The sequence below is a fragment of the Pipra filicauda genome, unplaced genomic scaffold, assembly GCF_003945595.2.
Source record: "Pipra filicauda isolate LSUMZ 115617 unplaced genomic scaffold, ASM394559v2 scaffold293_size922472_pilon, whole genome shotgun sequence".
NCBI classification, from domain to species: domain Eukaryota; kingdom Metazoa; phylum Chordata; class Aves; order Passeriformes; family Pipridae; genus Pipra; species Pipra filicauda.
In genome coordinates, this window is record NW_024104413.1 from 101,586 (window position 1) to 127,592 (window position 26,007).

A 26,007-nucleotide genomic window follows, 5' to 3' on the forward strand; every position below is an offset into this window, starting at 1 on the left:
ACTCCCTCGAAGGTAGAGAGGCCCTGAAGAGAGATCAGAGGTTGTCCAAAGGGGGACAAAAAAGATGGTGAAGGGCCTTGAGGGGGAGCCGTATGAGGAGCAGCTGAGGGCACTTGGTCTGTTTACATGACTTGGAAAGAAGGACTACCTAGTCTTGCTTCAGCTGACTAGTCAATATGGTCTGATAGTTTTGCTATTGCTGCTCTTATGTGAAAGGAAGGTCTGGTTATTTGAACTACAAAGGGCTTGGACAAGCTTGAGTGTTGGCAGACCCTTTCTCATAAAGTTTCTCTTAATACAATCACATTTACAAGTTGTCTCTTTGTTGCTCTTAAAACAGCTTATCATAACAGGCCTTTTGACACATCTGTTATCAATTATAAATCTGTATTTAATTAGCCGAAAATAGAAACTGTTCTGTAACTACAGTCAAGTCATCAGATACGAAAAAGGAAAATTACCATTTTGCCCTTTGTTCAGGTAGGTTATCTGCCACCATCAGCTGTCCCAGAGAATAGCGACCCTGAATAGGAATACTGTAAAGAATGAGGTGAGAACAAAACTGTTCCTCTAGAAACAGCATAAATTACCTTATTTATGGCAGCTGGATGCAGTTTGATATTCTCAGTCATGCCTTGCAGAAGTTCTTATCTACCATGGTGTGTCCCTACTCTGTGTCAGCCTCCACCTTTCACCATCAGCCGCTGCTGTCTGGAGGTACTGAGGCTGCTCTTTCAGATGGGCAAGGTTTTGGACTGGGAAGGGGTGGGCAATGACCTGTCTAGTTCTAGAAGCAGTGCAATGTGTTTACATGCAGGATTGTATGATATGGTTGACTGCAGTACCAGAGCTGGGCTCAGTGATCTGCAGAAGCTTTGGGCCAGTAGGTTTAACAACAGGAAGAACAGGATTTTTGTTTTGTTTTGGTTTTTTTTTTTTTAATGTATCTGAATTCAGATGGTGCCTGATCAGTCATATGCAATGATTAGGAGCCAGAAGAACACATCTACGTATATTTCCCAGACATTAAATGATTATTCCAGTGTAGTCTGGAGCACCACCTCACAGCAGAAGTTTGCCTCCAAATGGGCTGCAATCCTGTCATAATCATTCATTTTTCAGAGTATGTACTGAATGTGCCACATTTAATTTCTCACACCTAATCAATTACATAAAATTCTCAGGTAAACACGAGAGCAGGAGCTCCCTATTTGGTCCAACTGGCATGTTAATCCTGATGTTACGCTTACATAAGCTCCTCCAAGTCTAGTCAGCTGAGGAACCATGAGAGAGATGTCACTGAGCGGAAGAACTGTATCCAAGTGCTAATACCTGTACATCCCCCCCCCTGACACAACTGCACTGCCTTGGAGGGAACCAGAAGTCTTTTCAACACTTTATTCATTTACTTTATACACCTTGTTGGCAGATTCTTACGTATTCAAGGCTGTGGTGATACATGTGCTCAAGTCCAGTTGTAGCCATATTACTCCTATTTTAATTAGGCAGTTGGACACCAGGCACGGCTGGAGAAGGGAACAGTGCTCGATGCTGCTGTCCATATCAAACCTGATATTCACGTTCTCCGGGCTACAGACTTACAGTGTTAAGGCAGCACTTTGGTTTAGGAACAGTTACATCTTTTGCAACTACTCTGGTCAGATACCAGGAAACTTCCATTCATCTAACTCACAGCTGCTGTGAGCAAGTGTGTCTTCCGTCTTTAAAACTGTCCTTATCGAAGAAGGAAGGGCTGTGGTTTGAGGTGCGCGATGCCCAGTGGGGCGGTCCATTGGCGCGGGCGCGGCTGCCCTGGGTGCGGGTTCAAGCCCCGCCGCTCCCAGCGGAGCCTCCCGGGGCGGGCCGGTTCCCTCCTCGGCGGCGCCGGGCGCGGACCCGGGAGCGGCTCCATCCCCGCCGGAAGAGGAAGGCGGCCGGGGCGCAGCGGAGGGCCGGGGAGGAGCCGCGGCCGCCCGCCCGCAGCATCCCCAGGGAAGGCTCCTGCCGGCGGGGGGGCCGCCCGAGCACCCGGAGCAGCGGTAGGGGGGTGCCCCGGAGCGGGGAGGGGGGCCGGGGAGCGGGCCAGGGCCGCGGAACGGGGCAGGGCCGGGCAGGGGCACCCGCAGAGGTTGCGGGTCCCGCGGCTGCCCGGGTGTCCCCGGCGGGACAGGACCGCGGCTCCTCCCGCCGCATCCCTCCGGGGCCGCCCCTTTCCCGCCCGGCGGCCTCGCTTGTCCTCTGCACTTCGGCTGCTCCGGGAAATTGCTTTTTGATTTTTGTTCCCCAGCCCGAGGCGCCTGCCCTTGACCTGGGATCAGGGCTGTGTTAAGGAGTCAGAGGAGCCTTCTCGAGGCTCAGCAGGTAAAGCCAGGCCCAGGGAATTTCAGAGGGGGAAAAGTGGAGGTAGAGAAAAACCCCGAAGGATGGAATTCTTGCTGCTGGAAGATGACAAATCTCAGTTTGTGCGTTCGGGCAGGGCCAGCTTTGCTGCCGATCGCTTCCCGGGGGCACGGCATCAACCCCCGGACTGACGGAGGTCGGAGGCAGAAGTGATGAGGCACAGACGAGGAATCCCGAGGGAAGGCTGAGAAGAGCCGAGGCAGGGCCAGCGAGTGTCAGGGACACACGTGTCCAGAGAAACAACTTCCCTAAACTGAAAATCCTCTACCAGCACGCCTCACAGAAAGCAGATGTCATGGTGGAGGTGAAGTGTTCTGTTTTTGCTGACAGGACGCCAGGGCCTGTAAAGTGTTTGGTGGTTTCCTGCCTAGCAAAAAATATGGAGAGGTTTGAACAACAAAACTGATGGAGCACAAAGGCAGAAACATGTAGTACCTTGGGATGTTGCGTAAGGGAAATTGCAACCACGTAGCCAGAACTGGAGCAGAATGAAAAGGTCAGTGCAAGCATCCAGTTCAAGCTGCACACTAGCCAAAATGTTCATGAGGGTATGGTGTGAAGGATGTTACCCTCTTCAAATAACCCTGGAATAAAGTTCAGCTTGGTCATACAATTCAGTGGATGAATAAACAAATTGTGAGGATAAACGATTGAATCTCCCATAATGAACCCATCTCTCAGCTGTTGGCTGGGCCAGAGAGCATTTGTTTAAAGAAATGCTTATTTTGGCTCCAGATGCTCTTGGGCAAGCAAATAATGCTGAATATTTGTAGCCATGATGTTTTACCATTTTAAATAAAAGGATCTTGAATGTAAATCTGCCAGTGATCAGACCAGTTTGGTTAAGAGCATTGTGCCAGGAGTTTACTAAGTGGATTGCAGGTGGCCCTCTTCCATGGTTGTTTACCTCATGGCATTTGAACTTTAATAATGGTTCAGGGCTAATGAAATGAATCCACAGGTAAGAAAATGTCACAATAACATTTACTGTTGAGCATGACAAAGTGTTATGACCTTCAATTAGTGTAACATGGTGTTCTATGCACAGCTAAATGTAATATGGTATGTCTGGTCTGGAATAGAATTTATATTAAAAATTGCTCACTGTTTTCACTCCTGACTCATCAAAGTCAATGAATATTTTTGTATTAATTGGCTTTGGATGAAATTCTGTCTCCTTTTTATTCTTTTAGTGCAACAAACATTGAGGGATTTTTGCAGTAGAAGCGACTGCAAATTTCTTTGTTTTATGACTGAGATATCCTGTATTGTTTCATGAGTCTGAAGTTTATGAAGTCCGTGGTTTATGCATTACTCCTGGATTTTGATGTATGTTGAAATGTTGAAACAGAGTATTCTTTCAGAATAGAGACTGGCTTCTTTATTTGTTAAATACTCAATGATATATGGCCTGCATCCTTCTTTAGGACTTTAAGACAGTTTTGGAGTATTATCAAAGAGAGTTGATAGTTCTGATATTTCTGCTAAAATAAAAATGCTGCCTTAATCGTTTGATGCCCCAACTCATGCAGCCTGTCAGTGGCTGTCACCTAGAGAAAGAAATACAAAATCAAGTTTCAAAAGGTTCTTGTGTTGTTTCTTAAATTGCTGTTGCTCTCTGGGATTTATCTTGAAGACAGCATCTGTGCAATAGTTAGGAAGCCTGCCTTTTCTTTTTTAAGTTTGTTCTTGTTTTGGTCATTTCTCGTATACACTCGAGGCATAAATAAACCATTACTTACTTGAATGTGAATATTTGGAATAGAGTGCCCTTTCTTACCTATTTTTCTGTAATGCTGAGTTGGAAACATTTGGGACCATTGTATAAGCGTTGCTCACATGTCAACAAACTTCAAATGCTCCTTAGTTCTGTGTTTTATTTGAGATTCTCCTATAGTAGAGTTTGTTATTTTACTGCACTTGTAGCCTGTTCTTGATGCAGACTTGGTGCTGAGCTGATAAAGAAGACTAGAAAATTGAGGTTCTTGTTCCCTTGAAAACCAGATAGCTTAATATAGCCAGAGCTAATGTTTGTTTTTGTGAAGTCTGTAGAAAGCAAGAATGAATCATCAAGATACTCTTATGAAAGGCCTGCAGAAGGCTTCCTGTTGACTGGATATAAATGTAATTTTTTTTAGAAGCAGAGCACCTGGGAACATGGCCCTGCGAGAGAGAGGAACCAGCACCAGCTCCATGGATGACAAGAAAGGGCAGAACAGTAATCGAGTTATTACAACTGTCTTCCTGGCACTGTTCATCGACTTGTTGGGATTTGCTCTCATCTTGCCACTGTTTCCTTCCATCCTTGATTATTACAGCCAGACTGAGGTAAGGAACAAAGTCAGCCCACAGAAAATGTTAGGTTCTTTAGGGAGGAATGAAAGAAAAATCACTTGCCTTTGGGCAAACCAATTAGCTGTAAGCAGATTAATAATTACCCAGCACATTTAAATGGTTCACCGGCTGATTTATTTGTGAACCTGCGCTTTTTCATTAAAATGAAGGGTTTGTTTTGAGGAAAATCCAGGTATTTCTCACACTGATGTCAGTGGTGAGACAGTTCATCATGCTGGAGTTTATCTAAGAACCACAGGGACGAGAGCTCTCACCCCTCTTGATACTACCCCTAGTGTTATGTTCCATCTCACCTTTCATCCTTAGCGGGGAGCTGGTTGCTGGTCTGGGAACACAGAGCAGAAAGTCCTGTTGGTTCCCAGCTGTGCTCATTAACACAGGTATTGCTGCTCAAGATGAAGGTGTTGTCATGGGAGAATTGTTTTTGCAGCCCACACCTACGACTCTCAGCCCCTTTCTAACCCCACTCCAACTGCAGCTGTAGCTTTTGTCCTTCTTACAGCCCTATCTCTAACTCTAACCGTGGGCTCTGATCTCCAGGGGCTTCACCCACTTCCAGTGTATTTCCTATAGCCAAGACCTTCACCTTCTTTTCTGGACCTCCTTCTTTTCAAGTCGTCCTCCTCTTCTCAAGGACCATTCTTTTTTTTTTGCATCACCTTTTCTTTCTGGACCTACAGTCCCCTGGTTCTCCCAGACAGAATAATCTATGTGCAGTGGGATAGACTGTGTCTCATTTTGCTTTATTAATTGAAAGATTCAGGGTATGCCTGTTCAGTTCAGGAGTTAGCAAATAGCAAGCCTGATGGTTTAAAAACATTCAAATTCAGACATTCCTCCACCCAAACACATACACCCAACTATCTGCTGCCTGTTAGCATGCACAATTTTAGCTAATTTTAGCCTATGACAACTGATCAGTGAAGAAATTTTCCCTTGTGGGGAGAAGGAGGGAAGGAATCATCTAACATTGCCTCTAGTTTGCTAAGCTCTTTGAAAATAAAACAGAGAGACTGCCTTCCTGCTTCTATTTCCCTCTTGTCTGTTTTTCAGGATGGATTCTATTTGTCATTGCAACATGGTGTGGACTGGTTTGCAGGGATGGCTGGGATACCTCCAGAGCGGAAATACAACAGTGTCTTGTTTGGAGGTATGGAAATCAAACAAACAGCCAAAAAAAAGCATTCTTTTGAAGTTGTTTGCAGTGTTGATGTGAAGAATGACAAGAAATACAAAAAGCATACTTGCCTGTTATTAGATTTAGATTTAAGTAACACAGGAAGTGTCTCTTAGACAATAAATTATTTTTTTTACACCACATTGATAGCAATGAAGAGCTGGGCATCCCCGTCTCTGTCATTTGGAGACACTCAGGAGGAATGGGCTAACAGGAACCTTATGAAATTCAGTAAGGATAAATTTTAAGTCCTACCCGTGGGAAAAAGTATTGCTTGCAATGATACAGCCTGGACACTGACTGGTGGGGAGCAGCTCTGCTGTGAAGGCCCTGGTGAGCAGCTGAGCATGAGCCAGCCCTGGCAGCAAAGGTGCCAAAGCTCCTGGGCTGCCTGAACAGAAGCAGAGTCAGTGGATTAAGGGAAGTGATCACGTACCTCTACTCAGCACTTGCTAGACCACATCTAGAGCTTTGCATCCAGTTTTGGTCCCCAGTACAAGGAAAGGCATTTATACACTGAGGGGAGTTCAGTGGGGGCTGTGCAGATGGAAAGTTGGGGCCCTGAATTGCTCAACAGCTACTGGCAGCCTTCCAGCACCTCTGGGGAGGTCATGGAGAGCCAGGCTCTTCACTGAGGTGCGTGGTGGGAGAAGGAGAGGCAAAGGTATAAGTAGAAGCAGGGGAGGTTCAGACTGGAGATAGGGACGAATATTTTCACAATGAGGATGGTCAGTGGAACAAGCTGCCCAGAGTGGTTTTTAGTCTTCATCCTCAGGGATTGTCAAACCCTGACTGGGTGGAACCCTGAACAATCTAGTCTGACCTCACAGCTGACCCTAAGAGCAGGCAGTTGGAGTAGGTGACCTCCAGAGGTCCCTTTTAACCTGAATTATCCTATGATCTTGCTCAATTTGCTCTACGGATTGTTACAGAAATACAGGCCTGCTGTTCCTTATTGTCAGACTGCCAGCTGGGGGTCAGGATCCTGCTGTGCTGGGCCTGGTGCAGTCACAAAAATTACTCTCCCTTCACACCTGATATGCACAAGATTGGAGATCAATCAGTAGGAAACAGTGGAAATAGAAACTTGTGAGTTCCAGCCTTGCCTCGCCCTTGGGTGGGTATAGTGCAGCACTGCTTCTAAATCTCATTAGTCCTATTAAAAGCAGCAGAGCTGCTGCCTTGCAGGGTCCAGAAACATTTGCTGTCACTAGGACACTGGTGTGGATGGGCTCCAGCAGGAGAAGGGAGGGAAATCCAGCAGCATATACGTCATGTTACACATCAGAGACTCTTTTGGCTTCTTGCCATCTAGACAGTTGTGAGGAAACTGTGATTTGAGAGTATGAAGATGTGAGAGTGACTGGGTTAAATTTAGGTAGGCCCTCTGGACTCTCTGCTTTTAGTGAGCTGAGGCCTCCCACAAGGTAAATATAAAAATATTTAAAAATAAAACAAACCACAAAACTTCATTAGGATAGGTGTGAATGTATTTTACTATTTAAAGTTGTTTATTTGGGTATAATAGGCATTGGAAAGTTTATAAGCATTTTTCCTCTTTCCCACAGTTTCCTTGCAGGCATGATTTTGTTTCTGTGCTCATTTTTTAGTCAAATTACTGGCTTTGAATGCTAAGAAGTAGTTTTCTTTAATCCCTCAGAAGCTGCTTTCTATCTCCTCTAAGGCCTGACTGCAATCCCCCTCTTTGCACCTTCTCACCATCTCAGACTCTGTTTAAACAAGGGGCTGGGAACCCCCAGTGGAGTTCAACTTGTTTTTCTTTCACCTGCCATGTCATATACCCTTTGGAATGGTGTATCCCTTGACTTGGCTCAGTTGCTCTCAAGGGGAACAAGTCTACCTCCCTGCTCATTCCAGAGGAGTCCAGCTGACTCTTTTGCCCTTTGAAGAAAATACAACATCCAAGTGGGAACATGCAAATAAAATAGCCACTGCTTGTCTCAGAAAGGAAGTTGGTATCTGTCTTCTCTCTCTAGGAGAAAAGTATTAAGAGAACTTATTTAGAAGCAGTATCAAGTAGGGATGGGACTGTTCACTGATTACCAGGCAGTCACAGCCAGTGAGGGTGCAGACAAGGTGGCTAAATTAACCTGGTATCTGTCACATTTGGCTTCATCTCTTCTGCTGTCTTTGATGACAGCTTTTCTTAATGAGCCATTTGATTTGCTAAACCAGCTGAATTTTTCTTCTTTTCTTTTTTTCCGGATTATTTTTCTGCCAGATTGAGTTGAATTAACTCACTGGAGAGTTGACCAAGGCTGCAGAAGCAGGGGAATATGGGCAAGCCATTTTAGTTGTAGTTAGTTCCTGTCTCAGTCTATCTTGTCTGAATGCACCTTAAATGTCAATAGTGGAAAGTTTAATTATACTTGTGATGTTAAGCAGAGGCCGTTGCAATCTCCTTCAGCCTGTATTCCTTCATTGCCCTCATCTGTCACAAAGAGCATAGGATTGGAAAGGTACTTGCAAGATCATCTCTTTGTTTCTCCCAGTGCAGGGTATATTCTTCTTTCCTTCATCTTTTCTTAGACTGCAACCTCTTTAGGTCAGAAACCTTCTCTGCGCACTCAAGGCCCTGAGAGCACCATACTTGGTTGCTGTGATTCAGGAGCTGTATTTCAGCTGGGACCTGGGCCTTGTCTCCAAGGCTGTCTCTGTCCCCATCTCTTGGATGGACCTTGGACTCCATTGGAGGTGTCTTGTCCCTCGACAAGTCATCGCACTCACATCATGGTCTTGTTTCCACTCCTCTCTCTGCCCCTGGCTCCTGCTGGTCTGGACTGGATTCCCTGGATGGACCTGATGTATAACCCTTGCCTTGCCTGGGACTGTCCATGGGCCCTGTCAGCAGCACCCTGCTCTGCCCAGCCTGCCCAGGTCATGTGGGACCCAGCCTGGTGAGGGCACTGCCAGTGCCGTGGTCACCCTCAGCTCCTGGCTCGTTCCCCCATGTGGAACAGCCCTTTTGCTGCATGCTAGCTTTGAAATATTTGGCATGAATGGGTGTTTTTACAGTGCTAGAAACACAAGGAAGAGAACTGTCTGCCATAAACTGCCACTGCACCAATCTGTAAGATTTTTTACTTTTTTTTTTTTTGAGTTCTGAGTTATCACAAGCAGCTGTTCTCAACAAGGTGCACAGTATCAGTACTCTGCCTTCCTCAAAGTTGAAGGGAGCAGAACTTCTGGTCTGTCTCTACTCTGCCTTTTAAATCTTTGATAGCTGAAGGATCTGAGACATATAACCCAGTTTTTCCTTTAGAGAAAAACTGACAGCAAGGCATCTTTTGTCTGCTTGTTGAGAGTGTAGTGCAAATTATTAAGTCTGTGAAGCTAGAAATGGCAAGAGAAAAGAGGAATTAAAGATTACAGGAACTGGAGGCAGATTTCAAAGACTCTTTGAGTCTGTTGGAATCACTTCTACCTCTTCGGGTGCCTCACCAACAGCAGTGCTTAAGTCCTTCTTTCCATGATAAAAAGGAAAGAAAAACTAATTGTGACAGAATCAGGTTCAAATAATCAAAAAAGTCTTAAAAGAACTGTGACTATTAAAGACTGTGTTATCTCTACTTTAAGAACATAAAATGTATGTAGTCAGCTGGGGAAGCATTGGAGAATCATCATTCCATTATAATCAGTGAGTTCCAAACCCCTTCTCACCAGTGAAGTAACCAGTAAATCATCCAGTTTATGGCTGTCACTTGGTCTGTCTGGGTATCTGGTCTGTCTGTAATTGTACCTGTTAAGTAACAATGCAAGGTTAGTGTTTTGAGAGCAGCTTAGTTTTAGAGACAAAGCTGTTCTTTATAGCTGCTGTTTTACATTTGATTTCATGTTTTTAAAGGAGATAATCTGATAGGTCTAGAACAGGTTGGATGTCTTTGTATTTAAGATGAAGGCAGTAAGTCTAATGATATATACTTTTTTTTAATCTTTTTATTTTAGGTCTGATTGGCTCAATCTTTTCCATCCTACAGTTTTTCTCCTCTCCCCTCACTGGTGCTGTGTCAGACTGCTTGGGCAGAAGGCCTGTCATCTTGATGACGGTGGTAAGTGTCACGTGCTGATTTTAGTCCTGGTGTCTCAGCACACAGTGGAAGGCACTAAGATCTTGTGGTTAGCACAGAAATTGAACTGTGTTTGAATTGTGACAATCACAATCCAATTCTAGAATTGAATGTTCTAGGTCTGCTGGTTGCTGACTGTTTCTTGCCAAGTCACTTGGCCAGACTTCCAAACAGAGTGCTTAAGCTGAGCTTCTCAGATCCACAATTGTACAATAGAGGGCATCAAAATACTTACCTGTTTCTGTGGTTTTTGAAAGTCCCTTTACCCTGTATATGGGAGTATGACTTCAGATGCTCTGTTTACAAATGTTAGACTTAATCCCTGTATAGTTTAGCTCCCCAGGTGACTAAAGAGGGCTAATCATTTCATGACCCTTTTCACAGAGCCTGGGAATTGTTGGTTAGGAAGTGCTATACAGCAGTGCAAGACTATTTCTTATGAACATGAACATTCTCCAAGATGTTTTCTCTGTTGCTGGTCAGAGTATGGGTTTCTAATAGCACAGCAAGTGCATACATAGGTGGTGGAACTTGACTGTGGAGGACATACAAATTACCCATATCCTGTAGGCTTTGGGGAGTTAATTAAATAAGCATTTGTGCTCATGATTGATTATGAAATTCAAGGGCTAGAACTGTGAATTCTTCTTATTTTGAACTCAGGTTCCTCTTGATGTTGGAAACAAATGGAGTGGGATAGACAAAATGTTTTGTGCCCAGGACTGCTTTAACTTCCACTGAACTTTGCTCTTTTAGTTTTGTTAGAAATATCACAATTACATGAAGTTTGTATGGCTTTGTTTCTACTTCTTTTACATCACCGTTCAGGACATAGTGCAGTTTGAGTGTATTCAGCCATTTCTGTTACGTGGGTTTTGGAGCAGCCTTTGAAAACAAATAAATGAAAAAATTAAATGTTTAGCTGGGAAATGTGCAGAAATTATATATTTGCTTTGCTTTATAAAGAACCCTTTCTTGCTTCTGCAGATGGGTTTGATAGCATCATACTCACTATGGGCTGCCTCTAGGACTTTTGGCGTTTTTCTTCTCTCCAGGATCATAGGGGGAATAAGCAAAGGGAATGTCAGCCTCTCCACAGCTATCATTGCTGACTTGCACTCTCCAAAAGCACGGAGCAAGGGCATGGTGAGTTACACTTGTGGGGTATGTGTTTAGGTTTACTAGGTAACTTTTATTAAGTGCTCAGTATGTCTTCCTCAGATGTGTAGACTTTTCATACCAGCTTGCTTCTGAAAACATGCCAGATCATATTGCTGAGAGCTCTTGGACTTTGCTTGCCAATGACCTTCACCTACAAGTGAAACACAGATGTTCTGGAGGTGGAAAAACTCTCTAAGTGTTAGAGCTGTTACTCTTGCTTAACTTTAATTCTCGTTATAATAGCATTGAAATCAAAAGGTCTTATGGTTCAATTTTGGTAGCTGGAGGCCAGTTATAGAACAACCCGTTTTTCTCGCCTTTCCAAACTGTGGAAGCACAGCACCACAGCACAGTGTGCCTCAAGACTTCCTTGGATGCTGCACTGGCTTCAGGATCTGAGCTCAGTGGGTAAAGGATGTGACATTTGGCTGACTGAGCAGCAAGGAGTGTGAGCAGCTGCCCTATCCCCTTCCAGAAGGCAGTGGCCCAGATGGAAACACCCTGCAGGCTGAACTTGGCCTGTGAATTACCAGTTATATCTTTTAAAAACCTTGGGGGCCCAAACTTCTCTTAACAGATTATTATAAGCCACTCCGTGGGACAGCTGCTTCTTGGGAGGAGAAAGCTTTAGATTTCACAGTAATACCTAATGGATTTTCCAAGCAATTTATTATAGTCCTGGTGAGCCAAAATAAATTTTTATTTGTGGAGAGAGAGAGCCATACAGCATTAGTAAATAAAATGGGTCAGGGCCTATTTTTAGGGCCTGAGAGTAAGTCCCTTAGTACAAGCATGGCTCACATCTGTATGGCTTATATCCTCTTCTTTTCCAAAGCAGAGTAGGCATGTTTATTCTGCTTTCTGGGAAGCAAATAGCATCTGACTGATGCTGTTCCCAAACCGTGATGGGCCATTGCCTGTTCCTGCCACTTCCTTGACTGGACAGAAAATAAAATCAGTGATTTGGAAAGAACAGGTTTTTCACACTTCATGCTCTTTTCTGTGCCTCCCTTCATCATGGGGGTGATTAGGTTCTGTGTCTGGTTGCATTTCTTTTAGGAAAATATCAGGAAATCCAAATTGTTTTAGAACTGAGCTACCTGAATGGAAAAAATGGTGTCTAAAACTCCATGTCTGTGTTCACTGTATCCCTGCAGGCCATGATTGGTGTTGCCTTCTCCCTTGGTTTTACCCTGGGCCCCATGATCGGTGCTTACCTTGCCATGGAGACAGAGAAAGGAGAAGTCTTCTATCTCCGATCAGCACTGTTAGCTCTCATGTTTGCTGTGGCTGATTTAGTGTTCATCTTCTTCCTACTTCCAGAGACACTTCCCAAGGAAAAACGGGTAAATGGACTATCAGTCTCAGGATCTGTGGGTTTTTTGTAAAAATAGGATTTGAGAATTATTGAAATACTGGAAACAATGGTTTAGCCAGTATCTCAGAAATTTAGCTCGTTCTTGGGATTAGGATTATTATTCGGGCTGGTGTCAAAGTGGTTGCATGGTCATAGAATCATAGAATATTTTGGGTTGGAAGGGACCTTAAAGATCACTAGTTCCAACCCCCCTGGCATGGGCGGGATCACCTTCCACTAGACCAGGTTGATTGAAGACTCATCCAACCTGGCCTTGGGATGGTCCCATCTCCTAGCCCAGTGTAATATGAGAAGTATAGTTAACATGGCTGCTTAATTGCTAGTTTTGATGTGTTGGGTTTAAATTTCTCAAAACCTAATGCAAGCATGGGAGGGAGACAGTGAAATTTAAACTGTGTTCGCAAGGACTCCTTGGGGAGGAATTTCAGCTAATCATAGAAGTAAATGCATGAGAGACTGGATTTTCTTTCTTTTGGCCAGTATATGTTAAAAATTTTCTTAACTATTATTCTTCTCTTTGTTTGAATGACCCCGAGATGAGCTCAGTTGATTAGAGCGTGGTGTTGATAACACCAAGGTTGTGGGTTTGGTCCCCATATGGGCCATTCACTTAAGAGCTGGACACGATGATCCTTCTGGGTCCCTTCCAAGTCAGAAGATTTTGTATATTTTGAACAGTAAAGTAGCAAATTACTTATTTCTGAGCTGTGCTTTCTTCTACAGATAGAAAATACTTACATGTGCTAAAATTCAGGGATTATTTGGATTTTTGGGGACAAAACTCCTGTTATCTCTGGTGTCTAAGCAACACTCAGCTGTTGGAGCGTGCTTGGTCTCTGGGTAACCAAACCCCTTTGACACTGAGAACTGTTCAGGAAATTTTGTCTGCAATGTCCTACCAGGGCACAACTTTACACCTCCCTTGAATGTTTCCCAGCAGGTTGTGTCCGGTGTGAAGTCAGTTGCTCACATTGTGTTCCCAAGCACTACAGCTATTTTATTTTTTTTCTTTTTAACAACTCTTCCATGTGTCATCTGTTCCTCTTTCCTATTTGGCCGTTTCTAAACCTTCTGGATAAAATCCTGTTCTTAGTTAGAGCTGCACACTCTGGGGTGGTGGCATCATGTTGAAGTAGGGAAGTGCTGCAGAGCAAATCTTTATTCTATGAACAATTCCTCCCTTGCTGTAGAGTGATTAAATGGCTCCAGTGCCTTTTAGGACTGTGTGATGACTGAATATGTCCCTCCACCTTTTATTTATCCTCTGGAGAGTTCTTCTGATAAGCTGGTCTGTGTTAGCCAACACGACTGAATTTTGGTAAGAAAAGAAGGGCTCTGTTGCTGCTCTTGGGGCTCTATCCCTGTGCAGCAGTGGGGATTGCACGAGGTGCTGCTCAGGGTCAGGTCCCAGTCACACAAAGTACAGGGGGTGTTTGCTTGCTGACAAGAGAGTTGTTTGTCTGGCTTTGGGGCCTCTTATGATTGATCTCAGGGTTGGTGCTCATGTGCCATCTCTTCTCAGCTTGCAGTGGCCCCATATGATCCACGTGTTCCAGCATATTTGGAATATTGGCTGCTTTGCTCTCTTCTTTGGTAATTACTCTCGCTTTCTGAGTGGGAGGGGAGCAGTTTCCTTGTCCTGTGGATGACAGAGGAAAGGCAGGTGTGTTGGCTGCCTTTCTGGAAGTTGGCTGGGCTGAGCTGGAGCAGGTGCTCCCACAGTATAGGAGTGGAATATGCTGGAAGGACAAAGCTGTAAAAAGAGGGGAAACGCTAATGATAACTGGTAGGAGAGGATGTGCCAGTGGGATCAGACATCTGTTTCCTTGAGATTTGCTGTGTTCTCATTATACCCTTGTTTCTCTGTCAGTCCACTTCTAGCAGGAGAGAAGTATTTCACATTGATTCATGTTGGGATTAACCCCTAGAAAGGGAAAGGTGGATGGGTACAGAGGGAACAAGGATGAGTTTTCATCCAAAGACATCAGAATTTTCACTATCCTCCTTCCTCTTTTTCTCAGTTGTTCCACGAGTTGACCAGGTAAAGGGAGACCAGAGCTGCACTTTCTACCTGACAGACACTGGCCTTAAGTAAGGTAGCCAAAACAGCTCCTGCTGTGGCCTGTTTGGGAGAAGGGAGGACTAGAAAGGTCTCTAGTGGAATCTGTCCCATTTAAGAGCTTTTGAGTTAATTTTTAGCTAAGCTAGTCATGGTCAAGGCTGCTAGTTTTACAACTCTTTTTTTCTGGTGCCCAGGTAACAGTGCAAGGACTGTGTGTAGGGCTATGCAGCATCACTAGCAGACGTGTGGGAAGACAGAGCTGTGCTCTCTGCATACTAAACAGTGTCTGGTTTGGAGGGCAAGGCTGCAGCTTGGAAGGCCCAGGCTGCATTCCTGATTTGGACTGACTCTGCCTTCAAGATGTGTTACTGAGTCTCTCTGCATTAGAGGAAAGCAGAATAAACAAAGACACTGTGAAAAAAGTCACCATTCAAGGTGACTTGTAGGGTGATCATGGAGTAAAACTGAGCAATTTGGGAGTAATAAATCATAAGGATAGAAAATAAAAAATTGAATACAAGTTAAATGTTGCAGATTTTGAACCTGCAAAGAATCTAAACTTCATGGAGCTGCTGACGTGGACAGTGTGTACTTTATTTGGGGATGACAAAGCTCATTAGTCAGTTTTAGGACAGTGTTTTCATTATCAATCAGTGGATGAAGTTACTTCTAGCCCACTGTTTCTATGGCAAAGAGAGGAGAAATTGAAAGAAATGTAGGCGTGCAAACACACAAACCTCCTATATTAAAAAAATCTAATACGTATGCATATATTTCATAAAACACTTAAGATTTTAAATGTATGCACCACACTAAAATCAGCCTTGTAGTACAAAGCAGCTTGGCATCCTGTCTGACATGGATAATAATAATTCAAAACGGGTACAAACTACGGGGGATTTTTATTACTGGCAAACGTGCTTGCAGAGGGTTGCTTGTGACCAGATTCCCTCTGCTATAGTGCAAACAAAGGCTGCAGGAACTGAGGATTGCTACAAGCCAGCTTCAGGAAATCCTCTTACAGACTTTTCAGAAGCAGGGGCAAACTTCTTGGGCGTGTCTGTTTACTCCCTGCAACACATGCAGTGGGAGGGGAAATAAATATCCCGGTACCTTCTGTGTGGATCAGCAGCTTTTATGGCTTTATACAAGCCCAGCCTGGTATATTGAACTGGCTGCTGCTGTGAGACTAATGGGCTCCAGAGCTCTGCTGTCAGATACTGAGAAGCTCTGACTATCAGAACAAGACAGGGGTCACGTTAATACCCTGTTGAAGGTTGATTTGTTTACAGCTTTGTTAAATCCAGTCCATATGAGTCCTCAGGTCGTGCACTGAGATTAAGTTCCACTGATAATTGGACCTTTAATCTCTGCTGTCAGAGGGGTGATAGCTCCCTCCCTCCCTATCTGGGAAAAGAAGGAAGCTCATCAGATAAAGCCTGTGCAGTGCTTTGAAGGTGTGAAATACTATGTGTGATTATTCAGGATTCTTGAGTCTGTCTTATCTCTTCCTGTGACTGCCATGCAAAGTGACAGGCTAAAATCTCCTACTTTAAAAAGGATTGTTTCCTGAAGAATTTAGACGTTATTTTTTTTAGTATTTTCTTCACTTTTCTGTACTTTACATGAAAAATAAACAATTCAAAATTTAAATTCTCTACAGAGGGAAGACTAAGCATCTCCTAAGTGCCTGTGGATATGGAGCAGGGAGAGTGCCACTAGGTGCATAATTAGGTTGAGATGTACAGAGTACAAGGCCCAGAAATGCTATAAAATAAATTTTCCTCTTTAAAAAGCCACACAGTGTGTGGCTGGGCAGAATCTCTCTGGAAATCTCTCTAAAATATCTCCAAGGAATGTCTCTAAAAATTATATTTTCCTTTTCTTCCCCAGGAGGTGTCACTGGCTGGCTAAAAGAGCAACCAGTACCAAAACAGATTGGTGTTTGATGTGCTGCATATATTGATCTCAGACTTGTAGAACAGGAACAAATCCTCAGCTTCCTGTGAGCTTGCAGGCAGATGTGCCATTATTTTCCCAGTAAATGTCCTCTGGACATGAGGGATGATGCAAAAGGTGAACCAAATAAAGGCACCTTTGAGGCTGTAGAGCACAAGCCTCTTCTGCCTTATTTAAGAACCTGGAGAAGAATCTGTTTTCTGTCTTCAGTGAAAGGAGCTATCAATGCTCTATCTTTCAATGACAGTGCTGGAGCCAGTTCTGGGGTCAGAAAGTCTGGGTTGTTATTGGGAGCCACTCAAATCCCAATGCCAGGTGCCTTGTTTCATCTCAGATGATTTGTGTAGGGGTAGAAGCACAGCTGACGGTTACTGTCAATTCCTTGCAATGCTTATTACAGTAGGTTTTTAAATAAACCTCTTTCTGCCTTTGATCAGGTCTCTTCTGTGACATCTGGATTTCAGGCAGCAGTCGACTTGCTCAGTCCTTTGGCTTTATTTCAGTTCTCTGCGGTCACCCGAGGAAAGGAATCCCCTTCACAGGAGAGTAAGTGTTACCTGGCTGTTTGTAGTAACACTGTGTCCCTTTTTGTACTGAAAACTTAAAGGGAAAACTTCACTCAAACCGTTTCAGAAGCAGCACTCTGTTTGCTCACCTGCTTTACTAACTCGGGAACAGGGAATTGAAAGTTCCCTGTTTGGTTGGACTTTGGTGCTGTTATTCCCAAAAGAAGGTTTTGGAGGTTAGTGTTTTGAAGACATGATGCTTGCATTTTCTTCAGGCACTGGCTGCAGCATGGAGTAGGCTGCAGTAAGTTGTGATTTAAAAGGACAGATTAAAAAGGCATGAGTAAGGGAGATGTGAGTTTTCTTATTCAAGCTGCAAACCAGGAAACTTCAGACTGGAATTTTTTTTCTGAATTCAGGACTTGGAGATGCAGGATTTGCTCCATTCTCTACATGAAATTCTTTAAGCTGTAGAAAATAAATCAGTATTTGCCAGGTACACCAACTGATCATTCAACCCTCCTTGCTGCTGCATCACAAATAGTGTAATATTTGCCTCTTTGGAGAAAACCTGCCAAAGCCTGCATTGGCAGAAAAATAAGTAAGTTAACCTGGCACAGACCATTTGTAGCTTAGAAAAAGGGATAGTGTGCTTCAGTCAGTAACATCCTGAGAGCAGCATCAAGGCACTGGGTGAAATACAGGTGTGGATTAAAATAAATAAATCAGTCCCTGTGTAGGTGGAGGTGTGAATATGAGGTAGAGGGGCTGGGCTGGGTGAGTAAGATGAGGGTGACCCAGAGGGAGATCAATCTTCTTGTCTCTCCTCCCTTCATAAGAAGGGAGCTGTAGTGGGCAGAAGTCATGTTGTGGTGGCATGTTTTATATGGATATTTAAAAAGAGCATCTGAGGTGAGAACTTTTCCCTGTACACTTGATAAATGTCGCTCTACTATGGTGGTTATATTCTCAAGCTATGTTTGAAATACACCACAGTGGTTTTCTCCCCCCCTCCTTGGTGTTTGGTTTTTTTGTTTGTTTAGATCTTCAGAATCTCAAGATTTTGGGCTTGGCTTATTTCCTGTACCTCTTCCTGTTTTCTGGCTTGGAGTATACACTGAGTTTTCTCACTCACCAGAGATTCCACTTCAGCAGGTAAAGCACACTTGAAATATAAATGTTGTATATTTTGTCTAGGATGTTTTCCAAAATCTTGATTTAAGGTCTCTTCTTGTATTTTCAAGAGAGGCTTTATGACGTTAGTAAAACCACTTAGAAAGAAACTCTTGTGTTCAGTGAAACTTAGGCTTTGTGGGAAGAATTTATGAAAATACAGGCACACTGTTTATCATGAAAGGCAATAATCTACAATCTCTAATAACTAGAGAAAATCAATACACAAAATTAAATTAAAGCTCCTGAAATATGTATAGCTGGGCTAGTTATATTGATTATTGTAAAACCTTTTCTCTTCTTCCTCAGTGGAGTTTTTCAGTATCAGGACAAATCTTGAAACTCAAAGAGGCAAATGATGGAGGGATAGCTGTGTGATTTTATTTGCTCCTCAGAGTTCTGCATTGCATATGGTGTACAGTCATGTCAGAGAGTTTGATTTCCTTTAGTCAAACACTAGAGAAGAGAACAGAATCCATTAACACCAGCTCAGCTTGAAATACTTTTCCTGTCAGGTCATAGGAAGAATTCCGGCCAGGAACGTGAACTTGCAACTTGATCCCTGTGTGTGTGTCCTTCCCTTTGAGTAATTCTCAGGGGGTTGTCTCATCTTTCCCTGTCTGTGTTTCATTACAGTTTGTGTCTTAACTAATACATGTGTGCCAAGGAAAGGTTTTCTAGTGTATTGAACTTAGTCCTGCACCGTCCGTTCAGGACAGGCCTTAGTGAGATCCACAGCTGAGTGTCAGCAGCACAGGCTGTGAGACAGCAACCTTGTCATGGAGGTGAGACCTTTTAGTTGAGAATGTCCACACAGTTTAGTACGTGGGAGAGGTGAAAAGGAAAACTGAGGAAATACTGAAGGGTGGAGGGAGTAGTGATGTGACCACCTTCCTGGTGCAGCACATGATCCCCACCAGGCCAGTGCCCACGTTGTGCCTTGGTGACCTTAATCAAGCCCTGCAGGAGTTGCTCCCCAGAAACCAACGACTCCTGTGCATATGGCACAATTTACGTGGTGACTCTGTGGGCCCCCCTAGAAATACCAAAGTACACCACAGCAGTCTGGAGGGGCTGCAGCATTTGCCAGCAGTTGTCCCATCCACACGACAAGACTTGGAGGTGTCTCTCCTTGCTGTCTGCCTGCCTTGGAAACCGATGTCAGCACACCAAGGACCTGCACTCTCGTGAGAGCACCAAAAAGCATTTTCTCTTTCCCTGGTTCAGGGAAGGGTCCTCAGGGGCCCTGTGAATCCCAGGGCGGAATGCTCAGTGCGTGATTCCACAATGTGTGTTTTTGCCTCCCTTCCAGCATGCAGCAGGGCAAGATGTTTTTCTTTATTGGAATAACAATGGCTGTGATCCAGGGAGGCTATGCTCGCCGAATCAAGCCAGGAAATGAAATCAGAGCTGTAAAACGGGTAAAAAAAAAATATTTCTATTTCTTTTCCCCCACAAACCTGATTTGTTAATTTTCAGTCTGAGGTGCAGTGGAGGATAGTTGGAGGCTATATAACTGTATTTGTCAAATCAAAAGAAATTTCTGTCTCATCTACCCAGCTAAATGACTTCTCAAGACCATGGGCACTTACCAGTCTAACTAAAGCTTGGAGCATTAGACCATTTCTTATCATATCAGCAACAATATTATTGAAACTGTGTGTTCTTCATATTTAATTGCATTAAGGAATGAGAACAGATCGTCCATCTGTGCAAGCTACGTAAAATGCTGTGAAGATTATGCTTTGTTTCAGTGACTTCTCTTGCAGTGCAGACATTGAAACTACTAAAGCTGCTTCAGAGCTGGTCTCTGACTCTCTTTCTGGGAAATGATTTTCAGTCTGGCCATCTTCATCCTTGACAGGCTTTCCTTAGAGTGTATTTCACTGGTGGGCAGAGAGAAATAGATTCTTCTTCCAATATCTGATTTGTGACCATCAGTATCACATGTAACAATAGCACGTGCCAGTGTTCAGACCTAACTTTCACTGACAAAAGTGTACGTTGCTTTGTTTTGCTTGGCTCTTTCTTCATAGAGATGCTGCAGCTGCTGTATTGGGATGATGGGGAACAGTTTCCTGCAGCTTATACAGCTGTGGGAACAGTAGATATGTCTTGTCCTTTACATTTGTGTGTGGAACTAAACAAAGCAGGTTTCAAGTGTTTCTGAACTGCTGGTGACTACCTGGCAAGAGGTTTGCTCAGGCTGTGAAAGCCTCCATCAATGTATAATAATACATTGATGCCTGTGATTTCAATGGTGGAAGGGTAAAAAACCATTTCCAAACTGCACTGCATTCCAGTGGATCGACTCAGCATTTCTTAAAGTTATTTCTGCTGGTGAAACAATCTCCACCCTGCTCCCTGGCAGGAGAAAGTTAATGGCACGTTGCTTGTGTCACATAGGAAGCATTTCCCTGTGATGAACACTCTGTGTTCCTGCTGCTTTATCCTCCTCATCAGCTTTCTACATGTGCTGTGCCAGCCTGCTGCGTTTGCTGGCACTGCACTGCAGTTTGTGCACACTGATTTTGCCCCACTGATTTTATACTCCTTCCTCTTCCCTGCCCTGAGAAGTGTCATCACCTCTGGGTGGTGGCTTCTCAAGAACACCCTGTGCCCTGTGCAGAGACCTACTGGCCCTGCACCCTTCTTTCCATGGATGTCAGTGGGTTTTGTGGGAGTTCCCCCTTTTGCTGAAGTTATTCTGGCAATTTGTGAATCTGCAGCATGTGGCAAACGTGGCCTCTCAGCACAGTGGTTACAGTAGCTCATTTATAACTGAATCTTCAAAATGAGGCACTTAGTGGCAGTGAATACCCTCCTTTATCAAACACGCAGCAGATCTGGCCTGTCTTTTCTGCAGGAGCTCTGTAAGCAAGGGAGACATCACAGAGGAACTGAAGTCCAGCACTTGGAGGAGATGAAGACTGGTTTCTGGGGGGGTGTGTTGGGGTGTTGACTTTCAGATGCCATTTGCACCCCACCATTTTTCTTCTTGGCTACAGAAATATGGAATCTGAAAGCTAAAGATAAAATCAGCCAATACTGCTGAGAAAAAGCAGATGAGCTGTAGTCCTGCTGCACACAAGCTTTTTGCTCTCTTGTGCCAGCTCAGGAGATGAAGAGTTAAAGGTAGATTTCTGTCCTGGACAACACAGAACAAGAGAAAAAAATCCCCCCCAAACGGTGGATCTGTGATAGAGAGAACTTGCATGTGATTTGCAGTCATGTGATAGTGAGAGGGAACAGAAAAGTGCCTTGTGCCGGTGTATGGCCATCCAGGTGACTTTGAAATGCCTACTTGGGAAGAAAGGCCTTTCTGCTTCTGTGTTGTCCCATCAGCAGAAGAGAACTGGCAGGACACCTAGAGTTAGGCTTTAACAAGCAGGGCTTAGATGTAACCGTGTGACTCATTCATTTTGCAGGCTATTATGTTGCTGATTCCAGCTTTCTTGTTAATTGGATGGGCTGCAAATGTGACCATGCTGAGTGTTGGACTGTTGCTGTACTCCTTCGGTGAGCTGATCAAAAGGCACTCTAAGCACAAAGGATTTTTCTTCCTGTAGTTATTCACCCTGTTAAAAAAGATGCACTTCTAATTTCAAACTATAAGTAGCAGAAAGCTGATGTTTCTGTTTATGAAATACGGAAGAAACAGTGCCTGTTTCTTCTGTGGTGCTGTTTGTATCACAGGAAGTTGTCATGGTGATACTTGGAAGCATCCCTGGTGCTCCTGTTGTCTTGTCTCACTGGGGAGCTCTTGAGGGTGGTTTTTCCTCCCCTTTTTATCAGACCTAGAAGCAAAATATTCACTGAATAGCCCAGCTCAGCTCAGGAAAAGGAGACATCATGTCTTTGTCCCTCCGTGGTGGCTGTGTTATTTCTTAGGCCACAGGCTGGAGACCTGCACACGCTGAGGCTGCAGGTTGGAGTTCAGACAGCAAGGGCCAGATGTTAAAGTGTTTAGATAAATGCTACTCTGCCAATCTAAGCTGTTATCCAGGGAAACAGTTATGAGTGAAGTTGGATCCATCTACTGCAGTCCCTGTCTGAAAAGAGATTTCAGGTATTCCCAGTCCTGCTAACTATTGTTAAGAAGCTTCAAATATGACTAATTACAAAAGTAGAAGACTTCTCTTTTGCATGGTACAGCTTGATTTAAGAGCAAACTGTAAACCACAAAATGCATCTATTGAGTAGTTTGTTATTCTATGGCCAGCTGTGTGCTTGACACGTGAGGAGTGAGGGAGGTGTTCATTTTGTCTAACCATGTTTGAGCCTTCCTAGGTGCCCTACTTTGACAAAAAACTGCATCTCTTTCCAGTTAAGCCAGCTAGAAATGCCTCTGTGGGGGGCCTCTTCCCCCTCTCTTCCTCCCTCTGCCCCAGCAGTTGGGGCAGTTAAGGCAACATGTCCATTGTTCCTGCTCTCCAGTTGTCCTTTCCTTCCCAGAAACGACTCTGCTTTGTATGCTTAAGGCGCTTCCCTCTTGGCAGAAAAGCCTCCTATTTCAGTAAGAGGGCAGTGATTGCGAACAGCTCTTGGATTTTGTGTCCAAAAATTTTGTAACCTTTTCTTCTTGGATGTGACTGTCTTATTTCCCAAGACAGAACGTGGCTGCCTCTCTCATCCCTGAGTATAGTAAAGCTGTGTGCACGGGGACAGTGTCACTCTGGGCACAGCCACCTCACTGTCTGTTTGGAACATGAGCGATTCCCTGCTCCACCTGATAAGACCAGAGTGCTTTGGAAAACTACCAGTTGGCTGATCTGCCCTGTCCATCCCTGTCCCGTGGGCTCACAGAGTGAGAGTTACTAATGTGAAACATCTGCTCGGAGCACTCCCGGCTCTGGGCTCTTCGTGCAGGTTGGCTTTGAGGGGGTGTTTTCATTATTGGACTGGATTGAACCTGATGACTCAGTGTTGGTCAAATGCCCCAGAGCTCAGCATATTTCTCTGCAGTAGTAACAAGTTTGGGCCACATGTTTTTTTCACTGTTGCTCTTGTAACTGTTCTGAGGTCTGCTGTTCATTAACGGTCTCTTTTGTGGGTTTTTCCAGCTGCAGCCATTGTTATCCCGTGTTTGTCAGCAGTGGTGTCAGGCTATGGTAAGTGTCTTTCCTGCTCTGACTGGCCACCCTTGGCCACAGCACTGACCTTTGTTTGGACTTGGCTCAAGTACAGAACTGACCTCAAGTTTAGTTAAGCATCAACAGGATCGCTCGTGGCTTTGGTTCACCTTGGATCCAAGTGTTGGACCCGTGGCCTGGGCTGCTGCTTGGCTTCATAAAAGGCACTTTCCCCCAGTGCATTAACAAGGAGAGCAGGAATGCAAATGTTCCCCCAGCTGCTGCCCTGTGTTGTACATGTGTAACCCCAAAGCCATGGCCACTCCTGCAGGATGAGGCTAAAGCCAGTCACATCCCTGCTGCTCCGTCCCAGCACAGCCAGCAATCCATGGATGTAGTTCCACTAAACTTGGCTGGGGGGGGCAAACCAGCTGTGTTAGGCTGGCAATGCTACAGCCTTTCCCTTCTATGAGTGTTGTCCTTCACAGAAGGGAAGCTCAGTGGAGCTGCTGGGGGATATCCTGACAATATCCTGATCCTGGGAAACTCAGAAACATCCTGCAAGGGAGGGTAGGGAACCCCCAGATAGGTTCGTACTTGTCTCTCAAAACTGACCACACTCCCTGACTGCTTCAGCACTAACAGCAATGACCTGTTCAGTGACCATCAGTATCACACTAATTTTGTACTGTGTAAAGCAGCTTGTTCCAAGGGGATGGGGAAACTGCAGCAACCTTATTGCTGGTGGTGATTAAGAAGCTGAAGAGTGGGCAAAGGCCACAAACAGCAGTGAGTGGGGAACAGCCTGGGTTCTCTGAAAGACACACCAGCCATCCCTGCCAGCAGTGAAATCATTTCTTCCTGGTTCCTTAGAAAAGACCTTCCAAGGGACCTTCTGAAACCTTCTGGCATGGGTTGCCATGTAGCCTTGTAACGCAGCTGTAGCTGTGTTGCCATCTGTGGATGACACAGTTCTGTAGCTTTGGGTCAGCTGGCTGCCAGCACTGCAGTGCCTGCTGAGGTGGAAAACTAAGGCTTTGCTCATTAATGGCATTGACAGTTGCTCTTATTTAACTTGCATTCACACTTCCATGTTTCTTGTATACCTGTGCCTCCTCAGAAAATCTTGTGTACAACGTAAAGCTTTTTTTTTTTTTTTGTTAGGTTCTTTTTTGGTGGGGTGGGGGCAGAATGCACTACAAATTGTCCCTGGACAAGCACTTGTGACAAGCCCTGGTTTTTTTTCAACAAAGCAGTCGTGATTGTCTTGGTTGGAGGACAAATAAGCAGAGATTGGGCAGTGGGTGTGAAGTGATGGGAGGGGGAGAAGCATGTGGGAAGTACCTCCAAATGAAAAGGCTCCCAAAGCTACAGCAGTGCCCTGCCCACACACTGTCCCTGTCCAAGCAAAACGTCCACACAGCGTAACACTCTCCTCGCACAGGCACTGCCAGCCAGAAAGGACGAGTCATGGGGATCCTGAGAAGCCTGGGAGCCCTGGCCAGAGCCCTGGGACCCATCCTGTCGGCTGCAGGTGAGTGTGGCCTCCTGCTCCCTCCTCCCTTTGGTCAGGGAGGGTGGGAGGAGCACAGGTAGCCCCTGCATGGGGGTCAGTTCCCTGGGCCATTTAGGGCAGAGGGACAGAGGATGGGGAAGCGGCCACACAGCAACTCAGAGTTTGAAGACTGAGGCAAAGCCAGAACCTGTTTCCTGACTGCAGCCCTTTGCCAAGTAACTGGTGCTCTGGCTCACCCAACCAGGGATTCAGTAATTCTGTGTTCTCTCTGCATTGTGAGAGCAGCAGCTTTGAAGCATTTACACATCTGCAAGGTCAAGGGCACTAACGAGACAATCCCCTTTCCTTTGCAGTTTACTGGCTGGCTGGGGCCGAGATTTGCTTCACTGCCTGTGGAGTTTTGTTCCTTGTCCCCTTTGCTTTACTTGGGTCTATAAAACAGCAGATAAAGGAGGAGTAAGGAAGGAACCACAAAACTCTCACCAGCTTCCAGGGCCTTCTACAAGACCTGAGTCTTGGCACCCGAGCCTGCTGAGCAAATAGGAAGGTTTTGATCTTCTGGAATACATAATGACTATTTGCAGCAACAACACACAGCAGTTATGTTTAAAGCAGCCCCCCAATCAGGTGGGCTTTGCAAATAGAAAAAAGAAACCAAACCAACTAAACAGAACAAAACATACACACACCTCCCCCACAAACAGCTGAGTAAGGCATTAAGATCATCAGAGAAGCAGAGACAGGCACAAGAGCAACGGGCCTGGAGCCCTCCCCACTCACCAGGTGCCGTTCCCATGGTCCTGGAGCGCACAGGGGGCTCTGCTCTGCTCCTGCCTCTGAGCAAAGCCTCTGCAGGGGCTCAGCTGGCACAGGAGAAACCCCCAGGGCTGCTCTGACGGGCGGTTTCTGTACAGCAGGTACGAGATCTCTGCAACTGCTGCATCAACGCCTTCAAATGAGATGGTCAAACAAAAGCAAGAAGCACTACAGGCTTCCTGAGCCCCACTGGTACTTTGGCACGGGGCTGTTTTTAATAAACAAATTTGGAGAGATGTTTTATATTTCTAATACTGTGTGATGTTTTTGATGACCAAGCACTGTTCTTTTTGCATTATGAATAAACGGTTACATTGTACAGTCCTATGGTCAGTTAATTACAC

General features: G+C 44.8%; 1 protein-coding gene across 5 annotated transcripts; it reads left to right on the forward strand.

Annotated features, from left to right (window-relative positions):
• Positions 1-1,871: 1,871 nt before the first annotated feature.
• On the forward strand, positions 1,872-25,987 carry MFSD10 (major facilitator superfamily domain containing 10). 5 transcript variants are annotated; one of them, XM_039382992.1, is made up of 14 exons: positions 1,960-2,039; positions 2,288-2,361; positions 4,539-4,728; positions 5,809-5,905; positions 9,899-10,002; positions 11,008-11,166; positions 12,339-12,527; positions 17,018-17,126; positions 18,130-18,241; positions 19,572-19,680; positions 21,688-21,778; positions 23,323-23,370; positions 24,776-24,865; positions 25,765-25,987. In XM_039382992.1, the coding sequence occupies exons 3-14, from the start codon at positions 4,558-4,560 to the stop codon at positions 25,923-25,925; spliced, it is 1,440 nt and encodes a 479-aa protein (XP_039238926.1). In that variant the 5' UTR covers positions 1,960-2,039; positions 2,288-2,361; positions 4,539-4,557; the 3' UTR covers positions 25,926-25,987. The 5 variants fall into 5 exon arrangements, 3 of the variants coding, with proteins under 3 accessions (XP_039238927.1, XP_027568630.1, XP_039238926.1); XM_039382993.1 differs by lacking the exon at positions 2,288-2,361 and having other exon boundaries at positions 1,872-2,039; XM_027712829.2 differs by lacking the exon at positions 2,288-2,361 and having other exon boundaries at positions 1,873-2,039; positions 25,201-25,857.
• The last annotated feature ends 20 nt before the right edge of the window (positions 25,988-26,007 follow it).